Here is an 11,036-nt window from a genome sequence, read left to right on the forward strand (position 1 = left end):
AGCTATTGATGCTAATCATAGAGGAAATACTTCACGTTGTCTCATGGAGTGTTTATCCAAGTGGCTGAGTAAAGCTGATGAAAATGTGTATCCTCCTACTTGGCAGACATTGGCTAGTGCTCTTAGAAAGTTAGAAGCAATATCAGTGGCTGAAAATATTGAGAAAACAAGTAAAGTCAATTCTAATTCAATATAATGTATTGTAATACTCCTTTCCCAGTGGTTAGCCAGCTACTACAGCATTACAGTAGTAGAATATCTGGAGCAACACTCTCTGGAGAATCGGTTGATCTGTTACATACAGAAGGACTGATATCTGAAGAGACATTGAGGGAAGTGAAGAGTTGTGGATACACACTAACAGATGATGCAATGAGAGAAATATACACAGCAGTAGCTTATGATCATAACAAATTGAAATCATTTGCTAGCATATTATTAAGATCAACAGGCACTGTTAGTATAGCCAATGACTTAATGAGAGGCAGTGGTAAGAACAATAATGTTCGATGAATTTTATGCTTTTTCAGAGGACATGTTTGATGCAGAAAATTTCACCAGTGGTTGTGATGCACACAATGAATCAAGTAATGCTACATCAATTTCAGGTAATTTTAATAAAAAAATTAATTGACGAGTAAAAGTTATATCTTTATAGTTGAAGAATCAAGTGTTAGAGCCACAAGTAAGCCAGCTAGTTATAAAAATTGGCTATAATGATATTATTTGTTACAGAATTTGAGTTTCAAATTTCAGAGCATTATGATTTTGATGAAATGAGAGGAAAATTTGGAACTTTCTATTTCAAAGTCACTCGACTGGTATCTCACACCATCAGAGTGAACCAACTTGAAGATTTCATAGAATTTCTTGATGATTGCTATCCTGAGCTAGGTCCTAATCTAACCTCTGCTGCTACAGTGAAAGATATCATGAAAGTCATTAAAACAAAGTGCAATGTCATCAATATTTCACCAGTAAAGGAAGTGGTCAGCTTTTACAGCATAAATGAAGCTAATCAATTGATATCTGGTTATAAGGCAACACTTGATGAGTTCTGTCACAAACTTAAGCTTCAATTCTTGCTTGATAAAAAGCTTTCAACAAGCGATTTTCTCATTTGTGAAACAATTGAGTTTGTTCTAGACTGGGATCCTGCTGAGCACTTATTGAATGACATTCGTCGTTTAATGGAGAAAGCATTCCAAGGATTGAGTAGAAGGATCATAGTCAAAAGCATGCATAAAGGGAACTCCATCATTATCATTTGTGGTGCTCCTACTCATCTAATGAATGCTTTGCAATTGAGGGCTCGTGATAATCTTACTGTGCTGCAAGAAGAATTTGCTTTGATGAGATTGAAAATAGGACACTTTAAAGTCTATGATAGGACCATCAGAAACAAAGTATAATCAATATACTAGAGTAAATTTGAAAGTTTATATACATGCATTAAAGGAGCATGAGATTGTTGCAGAGGAAATTGAAGTGTTGGAAGGAGAGTTAATGAAGCTGAATCCATACCACAGTGACAATCAAAGTATAGGATAAATTATTTTACTAGTATTAATAAATGTATACAGGTCTTATTGATGATCAAGCAGCACAACTTATACCTTTAAAACAGAAACAAGGTAGAATTACATTAATATAATTATAATTATTAAGTTCAATAATTTTAGAATTCATCAATGACACCATGCAGACGTCAGGTATTCATCAAACAATGATACCACCTGATATTCTTTTTAATATAATATAGGTTTTAAAATCAAACAAATCGAAAGAAAAAAGGCTGCAAACACAAAAAAGCGAATGTTATTAAGAGAAACTGAACATTTACAATCTACTCTAAGAATCAGAATAAGTATATACATGCAAGCTAATGACATAAAGCATGTGCTTTAAACAGGTCAAAAAGAAGTACTACAATACAATGAACAAGAGATTGAGAAACTACAGGAAAGTATATCATCTATTCATGTGCAGCTGCTTGAAATGCAAAATTCTTACAGTATATCTCTGTCAATTTTTAATCAGACATCCATAGATAAAGAAGTGAAATCCACACAGACAGTGCTATCATCCAATGGATCTATCTGTGAAGCTCAAGATGATTATAGCCGTGGCTCAACAATTTCATTTAAAAAGGGTGAACTACTTCAGTTAAGTACAAATGGACATGAGGTACAATCACTGGAGACTGGACAGAAGAGTGCTGTTCCAATGATATACATTGGATACTCAAGAGTAGAATTACTTTACTTGTTTCAGTTTGCAGTGACAGATCCACTGATCCTATTTGATGATAATTTAAGTGATGATGATAGAGCATATTATTTTATGCAAAAAATTATCAATGATCCTATTCAATTACAATCATTAAGGAAATGGATCTCAAAGCATAAATGTAAAAATATGCTCTTGCATGCTGTTATTGTAAAAATACTTTTCTATTTACAGTGTTTAAAGCTAGTTATAACTTTGAAGCATCAAACTTACAAGATTTATCTTTGAAGAAAGGTTTGCCAACAATAAAAAAATATCAGTAAACTATGCATTTTTATAGGAGAAGTACTTGAAGTTGTTGAATATGAAAATGATGATCATTGGTGGTATATGCATTCACTTGCTACAGACAATAGAGGTGAAGTACCAATAAATTATATAATACCGATCGAAGGGAAATACTCACCAATGTAAGCATGCCAATAAATGACTGAGAATTTGCAATCTATAACTTAGGTACTACAAATATGTCTACTATCATATGGTCAGTCGTACTGAGTCAGTGAAGCTACTGAGTAAACCAGACACTGAAGCAGGCACTTTTCTAATTAGAGATAGTGAAAGAAAACCTGGACAACATTATACCCTTTCGCTTAATGATGGATTTACTATCAAGCACTATCATATAAACAATGAGTTTAATAAGTATTATACAAGCCGTAATCTCAAGTTTGATTCACTCAATCACCTGGTACAACACTGCATGATGAAAGCACATGGTTTCAGATTGGCCTGTCCACTAACAGTTCCTATACCCAAACAAGCAAACACACCCATTGAAGTGGATAAAGTGTGGGAAATTAATAAGTCATCAATCAAGTTTTTGAAATGCATAAATGCTGGACAGTTTGGAGAGACATGGAAGGGTAATTGGAAAGGTAATGGGCCAGTGAGGATTAAGACAAATATAGCAACAAATATTACACAAGAAACATTCATTGAAGAGGCCAACATATTGAAAAAACTTACTTGGCATCAAAACATTATCATTCTATATGGTGTTTGTACTGAAGACTATCCATTTTATATTGTAACAGAACCAATAATAAATGGAAACCTCAGAGATTATCATTATGTTGCACCAACAGAGCTGGTAGATATCGCTATTCAAGTTGTTAATGGTATGATTTATTTAGAAGAACAAGACTACATTCATTGTGATCTAAGAGCAGAGAATATACTATTAGGATATAATAACACTGTCAAGATAGCAAACTTTCATTATGCCCAACACCTCAATGGCAAAAAATACTACAATATTAAGAAATATAGTGTACTAACTTATAGATGGACAGCACCTGAAGGATATACTTTAAACCAGCTTAGTATTAAATCTGATGTTTGGTCATTTGGTATATTACTATGGGAACTGGCTACCAAAGGAAAGGAACCATATCCTGGTATGACTGATGAAGAAGTAAAGGAGGCAGTATTAGAAGGTTACCAAATGCCTATACCTCAAGGTTGTCCTGAACCATTTGATCAACTTATGATAAACTGCTGGAAACAAGATGACGATGAGAGGCCAAACTTTAGGAATATTTTTGATTTACTTATCAAATATGATACTCATGATACTTAATAAAGGTACATTTATGTAAATTCAGGTTGTATTACCCAGGCCATTCCTATTTTATTCACATTTAAAAAATCCTTGTTTTTTGTAAATTTAAGTTTAACAACAATAATTACAATGTGAACTCATGATAGTCAACAGAATAATGAAAGTAGATGACAGAGGCATACCATGGTACATAAATGTACATGTATTTCATATTTTCCTCCCTCTTTCTCCTCTCTCCCTATACCATACGTGACTCAATGAGATGGTTTTATTATTGACTCCATTAAGGTTTCCCTTCTTAGGGCCAAACAATCTCCTCCAATGATAATGATAAGTAACACCTGGTGATGAATCAGGCCATGTACTGGAGAATATCTTAATATAATTAGTTGGTAGTGTAATAACTGGATGTTTATTAGCAACTGCTATTGTAAGGACTTTAGAGAGAGGAGGAGAGATAGAGGGAGGCAGCGGGAGAAGATATCAAGGAAAAATAGGAGAGAGTGCGCGTGTATGGAAAAAGGAAAAAAAAAGTTGGAAGAGAAATAGAAGGTAAATTAATGATCACTAGGAAGATATTCTTTATAATGTTAGACTCTAGTGTATAAACAAACAAAAATGCATGTGTAAATTTTTATGGAGTCCATGATACTTTATCAAAACTTGCTTCAAAATATTCTATTATTTTCTGATGCATATATCTACATACCAAAATAGCTGTAATGCTAACAAAATGTCTTCTGTATATAGTTTCCTTCATCATCATAAACTAATACTTGAAGACCATAATTACCAGCAACCGACTGTAGAATAGTGAAAATGAGGATATTATTAATAATAGCAATGAATGTTAGTACAATGAGGGAAAGACACTACAAGTACTTCCCCTTCCAAATTACAGGCGGCAAAGCCAATGAGGTTTGTTTATGTAACAAAAATGATTCAATTTGCACTTGATATACAAAGCATGAAACTGCAAAGCAAAACAGCACAAAGAAAACAATGTGTTTCCTTTTTGACATTATTACTTTGTAAACACAGTCTGCCAAACAGCAAAATGGCATCAAGCAAGCCAGCAAGAATGTTCCCTATTATTTTAGGTAGGCTATAAATATCTTAATTTCTTTGGTAGTGTTTACTTTACTATTAGATATTAGCAAATTAAATGAGATTGTGCAGATATTGAAACAATACAGGTTTCCTGAGGCAAAATGGTTTGAATTTGGATTGAATCTTGGTCTCCTTTATCCTACACTGGAAGCTATTGATGCTAATCATAGAGGAAATACTTCACGTTGTCTCATGGAGTGTTTATCCAAGTGGCTGAGTAAAGCACATCACCCTACTTGGCAGACATTGGCCAATGCTCTTAGAAAATTGGAAGCAAAAGCAGTGGCTAAAAATATTGAAGAAATAAGTAAACAGTTCTAATTCAATAAGATTAAAGTTTATACTCTATTTCTAAAGTGGCTGACCCTGCTAGCCAGCTACTACAGCATTACAGTAGTAGAATATCTGGAGCAACACTCTCTGAAGAATCAGTTGATCTGTTACATACAGAAGGACTGATATCTGAAGAGACATTGAGGGAAGTGAAGGGTTGTGGATACACACTAACAGATGATGCAATGAGAGAAATATACACAGCAGTAGCTTATGATCATAACAAACTGAAATCATTTGCTAGCATATTATTAAGATCAACAGGCACTGTTAGTATAGCCAATGACTTATTGAGAGATAGTGGTAAGAGCAAGATATATGATGATACATATTTAGTTTTTTTGTAGAGGATATTTTTTACAGGGCAGAAAATTCACCTGATGAAGGTATTACTTTTGTGACAGAAGATTCCCTTTGTGAGAATTGTGAGGAGCACAATGTATCAAGTATTAAACTCTCAGGTAAATTAAAATAATATTAGCAAAGCAAAAATTTATAAAATTCTTACAATTGAAGAATCGAAAGATATTTTCAAAGGTATCTCATATTCTTAATATTGGCTATAGTGTTTAATTTTATTCTTCTTTGTTACAGAATTTGAGTTTCAAATTTCAGAGGATTATAATTATCACTTTGACAAAATGAGAGGCAATTTTGGATCTTTCTATTTCAAAGTCACTCGATTGGTATCTCACACCATCAGAGTGAACCAACTTGAAGATTTCATAGAATTTCTTGACGGTTGCTATGCTGAGCTAGGTCCTAACCTAACCTCTGCTGCTACAGTAAAAGATGTCATGAAGGTTGTTAAAACCAAATGCAATGTCATCAATATTGCACCAGTAGAGGTAGCAGTCAGTTTCAACAGCGAAGTAGAAACTGAAGCTAAGCCACTGGTAGCTGATTATAATGCAGCTGTCAATGAGTTCTGTCACAATTTCAAACTTCGATTCTTACTTGATAAAAAACTTTCAACAAGCGATTTTCTCATTTGTGAAACAATTGAGTTTGTTCTAGACTGGGATCCTGCTGAGCACTTATTGAATGATATTCGTCGTTTAATGGAGAAAGCATTCAAAGGATTGAGCAGAAGGATCATAGTCAAAAGCATGCATAAAGGGAACTCCATCATTATCATTTGTGGTGCTCCTACTCATCTAATGAATGCTTTGCAATTGAGGGCTCGTGATAATCTTACTGTGCTCCAAGAAGAATTTGCTTTGATGAGATTGAAAATAGGACACTGCACTGTCTATGATAGGACCATCATAAACAAAGTATAAACTACCAGATATAAAATTAATTTAAATCTTTATATAAATATCATAGGGACAGAAGATTGTTGCAGAGGAAATTGAAATGTGTGAAGGAGAATTGGTAAAGATGAATCTATACCACAATGACAAAGAAAGTATGAGATGAACTATTTTTTTTATAAAATCAAATCAATGTATGTATATGTACAGGTCTCCTTGCTAGTCAAGCAGTGCAACTTATACCTTTAAAGCAGAAACAAGGTATAGGGACATTACATTAACTATCATGTTATTTTTAATACTAATTTTAGAATTCATCAATCATAGCATGCAAGCATCAGGTATAGCATAAATAATTATTAGTGCATTATTGTAATTAACTAATTCTTATAAAGGGTTTAAATCTAAAGTCAAACAATTTGAAAGAGAAAAGGCTGCAAATACAAAAAAGCGAATGCTACTAGGAGAAAATGAACATTTACAATCTACTCTAAGGATCAGAATAAGTATATACATGCTTCATGACATGATACATGTACTTTAAAACAGGTCGAAAGGAAGTACTACAAGACAATGAAAAAGAGATTGGAGGACTACTGGAAAGTATATCATCTATTAGTGTAAAATTGTTAGAAATGCAAACTTCAAATTTTTACAGTAAGTATTTCATTCATACTTCATAATTAGATATAATTATAGTAAAATCCACACAGACAGTGCTATCATTCAATGGATCTATCTGTGAAGCTCAAGATGATTATAATGAAACAACTATTTCATTCAAAAAGGGCAAACTACTTCAGTTAAGTACAAATGGACATGAGGTACAATCACTGGAGACTGGACAAAAGAGTGCTGTTCCAATGAAATACATTGGATACTCAAGAGTAGAATTACTTTACTTGTTTCAGTTTGCAGTGACAGCAGTGACAAAGGAAGGATTATCACTCCTACCTGCTCTTTTTAATGATGGTGAAAAAGCAGAATATTTTATAGTAAGAATTACTAATGATCCTACTCTACTACAATCATTGAGGAATTTGACCACAAAGAATAAATGTAAATAAGCATGTATGGTGTTTTTATTTAATAGAACTTGTTCTACATACAGTATTCAAGGCTAGTTATAATTTTGAAGCACAAACCTTAGATGACTTAACTTTAAAGAAAGGTTTGGAAACAATAAAGAAACAATAAACTACATATCAATGTACTTTTTGTAGGAGAAGTGCTTGAAGTTGTTACATATGATGATGATCATAGATGGTGGTATATGCATTCACTCCATACTGACAAAGAAGGATACGTACCAATTAATTATATATTACCAATTGAAGGAAAATACTCACTAATGTAAGAAATTAAAGTTGTAACAAAGGATCTTTATTTATTAACAATAGGTACAAGTACATTTACTATCATACAGTGAGTCGTGATGAAGCAGAGGAGAGACTGAGCCAAGCAGACACACAAGCAGGTACTTTCCTAATTAGAGATAGTGAAAGGGATCCTGGACAGTATTATTCCCTCTCACTTAATGATGGAGTTAAAATCCGGCACTATTGTATATACATTGTGAAAAATCAGTATTATATATCCCCTCATGTTCAGTTTGATTCACTCAATGACCTGGTACATCACTACATGATGAAAGCTGATGGTCTGGCCTGCTCACTAACAGTTCCTATACCTAAACAAGTAAACATGCCCATTCAAATACATAAAAACTGGGAAATTAATAAGTCATCAATCAAGTTTGAACAATGCATAAATGCTGGACACTTTGGAGAGACGTGGAAGGGTAATTGTCAAGGTAAAGGGCCAGTTATCATTAAGACAAATATAGCAACAAATATTACACAAGAAACATTCATTAAAGAAGCCAACATATTAAGAAAATTCTATAATAAGAACATTATCAGCCTATATGGTGTTTGTATTGAAGACTATCCTTTTTATATTATAACAGCGCCGATAGATCAAAATCTTAAAAATTATCTAATTAACATGATTAAGCCTCCTACACAAGTACAGCTGGTGAACTTCGCTATTCAAGTTACGGATGGTATGATTTATTTAGGAAATCAAGATTACATTCATTGTGATCTAAGAGCTATTAATATACTATTAGGAGATCATAACACTGTCAAGATAGCAAACTTTCATCTTGCTCAACACCTCAATGGCAAAAAATACTACAGCATTAAGAAATATGATCTACTAACTTATAGATGGACAGCACCTGAAGGGCACATATTGAATCGATTAAGTATCAAATCTGATGTTTGGTCATTTGGTATATTACTATGGGAACTGGCTACCAAAGGAAAGGAACCATATCCTGGTATGACTGATGAAGAAGTAAAGGAGGCAGTATCAAAAGGTGATCATATGCCCATACCCCAAGATTGTCCTGAACTATTTAAACAACTTATGATAAACTGCTGGAAACAGAATGAAGATCAAAGGCCAAACTTTATACACATCTTTAATATACTTTACTTACCAAATAAATAGACTATGCATTCATATTTACTAATTTTCTCAATGCACAGTTTGATTTGTAGTAAAATTACCATAACTGAGAGCCTACTATCATCATGTATAAACAGTAATACAAAAGAAGCCAAGTCTAATTTTGATTTTAGTGTTAATAAGATTATATTGCAGCTCAGTTTGTACTGCTACATGTAAGTTAAAAAATTAATTAATGCCAGCAATGTACAAAGCATGCATTATAAGTCTGATTAGTTTATAATGTTCCCTTTCTTACAAATAGCTCTTACACTCTCAATGTAAATTTAATGTCAATTTGAATACTTAAAATATAGGATCTTCTAATCTCTGATTCTCTTTCCCTCCTTCTCTCTCCTCCCTCCCTCCCTATAACATACGTGACTCAATGAGATGGTTTTATCATTGACTCCATTGAAGTTTCCCTTCTTAGGATCAAACAATCTTATAGGCATGTATGGGAGAAAAAAAGAAAAATAGAAGGTTGATAAAATGATTAGTAGGTTACATTATTAATGTATCAATGCATGTGTACACTACATTTTATGTAATATATTTTGCTTTTAAAAGACAGTAAGTGCATACACAATTTGAAATAACTAAACTGATTAATGATGATACATTGCATACACTTTGCATATGAAGAAATTGGCAAAAATATGGTCAAGATGCTCTTTCCCCTTGTTTCAAGTCACTATGTATCAAAAAATGTAATTAAAAATGGGGCAATTTTGGAGCCATTTTTTGGAAAAAATACCATTAGCTATAGGCCATGCTTTTTTCTCAAAATCTGCTAGCTTGAAAAAGCGTTCATAACTCCAGAATTTGAGCTCAGAATTGGCTCAAACTTTCTACACAGTATGAGGACATTAATTTTGTAAAATCCCATTTTAATCATAAGTTTGTATAAAATTTTGTATTATTATGATTTATGCATGCATTGAATGACAGCTCAACTGTTGTGATGCATTTAGTTATAAAAGGAGTGATAATAACTATGTAAAAAAAAGCAGTCTAATTAACATAGTGTGGAAAAAATTTTTTTAATGTAATAACAATTTATAAATGATAGGCAGCCGATTTGAAGCAGGTGTTGTCTATGCTTTGCAAATGCCCAAAGCATCAGTCTGTATCAAAAAATGTGACAGAAGTTTTTATTTTAGATGACTTTTGTTTTGCTTCCAAATTTGTCTATAGTTCTACTATACTTACTGGCAGTTACTGCAGAATTGAACGATTGTAAAGAATTGTAATTCAGTTCAGAATTGAACTGATTGCATTAGCACAGTAGTAAATGAATCCTATGAGGTGTCAATTATTACATTGCAATGTCTAGATCTAATTATGTTATAGTTTCATTGCTAGGGCTGTCTAACCCAATGTCTGACCACAACCTTATTAAGTATTAAGAGATAGTTCCTGGTTTAACAGTAAAATGGCATCAACCAAGCAAGCAAGTATGGTGTGTTATTTGTGTCAAAAATATATCATCCTATTTCAATAGTACAGTTTACTTTCCAGCATGCGCCGCAAGGCGCATGCTTCCCACGAATTTAAGTCTCCCTCTGATTCAAATAGACATCTAGGATGGTGAGGTAGGTTTGCTAAATTTAAGTAGCTAAAGATAAAGCATACAATTATGTGTTAGACATGGCAAGTTATAGGGAAGAAAAAGTTGAAATAAAATAGTGAAAACCAAGTTTTGTTGGTTTGCAAGGTTTTGAACATGCAGAGCAAGTTTCAAGGGCATATTAGATCTGGGTGTCCCAAAAATCATTAAAATTATTGAAGTTATTAATAAATTGATTCTTTAAAAAACTAGAAAGCCTATAGGAAGGTTGCCTTTAACATTTGCAAGATAAATATTTCATTTAATATAGGTTTCCTCAAATATGGATTTTACTATGGTTAGTACCGTACACTGGTATTGAGGGTATGGGTTTTGAGGTTTTGATGGTTTTGATGGTTTT

General features: G+C 33.0%; 2 protein-coding genes across 3 annotated transcripts in view; both read left to right on the top strand.

The window, feature by feature from the left end:
* The first annotated feature begins 6 nt into the window (after positions 1–6).
* On the top strand, positions 7–3,875 carry LOC100638525 (uncharacterized). The gene is made up of 13 exons (XM_020000898.1): positions 7–170; positions 221–490; positions 531–608; positions 659–685; positions 736–1,406; positions 1,459–1,540; positions 1,584–1,634; positions 1,683–1,712; positions 1,763–1,867; positions 1,913–2,410; positions 2,464–2,523; positions 2,570–2,699; positions 2,746–3,875. The coding sequence occupies exons 1-13, from the start codon at positions 44–46 to the stop codon at positions 3,869–3,871; spliced, it is 3,255 nt and encodes a 1,084-aa protein (XP_019856457.1). The 5' UTR covers positions 7–43; the 3' UTR covers positions 3,872–3,875.
* Positions 3,876–4,723: 848 nt separating this feature from the next.
* Positions 4,724–11,036, top strand: part of LOC100638653 (uncharacterized) — a 9,452-nt gene continuing 3,139 nt past the window's right edge. Inside the window, exons 1-15 of one of the 2 annotated variants that reach the window (XM_020000894.1) lie at positions 4,724–4,953; positions 5,004–5,270; positions 5,321–5,599; positions 5,644–5,757; positions 5,813–5,833; positions 5,891–6,573; positions 6,626–6,707; positions 6,763–6,813; positions 6,864–6,893; positions 6,948–7,058; positions 7,102–7,209; positions 7,252–7,611; positions 7,664–7,723; positions 7,776–7,905; positions 7,953–9,139. In XM_020000894.1, coding sequence (XP_019856453.1) covers positions 4,767–4,953; positions 5,004–5,270; positions 5,321–5,599; positions 5,644–5,757; positions 5,813–5,833; positions 5,891–6,573; positions 6,626–6,707; positions 6,763–6,813; positions 6,864–6,893; positions 6,948–7,058; positions 7,102–7,209; positions 7,252–7,611; positions 7,664–7,723; positions 7,776–7,905; positions 7,953–9,069 — 3,600 coding nt within the window. In that variant the 5' untranslated portion in view covers positions 4,724–4,766 and the 3' untranslated portion in view covers positions 9,070–9,139. Of the gene's footprint in view, positions 4,954–5,003; positions 5,271–5,320; positions 5,600–5,643; positions 5,758–5,812; positions 5,834–5,890; positions 6,574–6,625; positions 6,708–6,762; positions 6,814–6,863; positions 6,894–6,947; positions 7,059–7,101; positions 7,210–7,251; positions 7,612–7,663; positions 7,724–7,775; positions 7,906–7,952; positions 9,140–11,036 lie in introns of those variants that run through there. The other variant, XM_020000895.1, reaches the window with a different exon arrangement.

Source organism: Amphimedon queenslandica, unplaced genomic scaffold, assembly GCF_000090795.2.
Source record: "Amphimedon queenslandica unplaced genomic scaffold, v1.1 AMPQUscaffold_13140, whole genome shotgun sequence".
NCBI classification, from domain to species: domain Eukaryota; kingdom Metazoa; phylum Porifera; class Demospongiae; order Haplosclerida; family Niphatidae; genus Amphimedon; species Amphimedon queenslandica.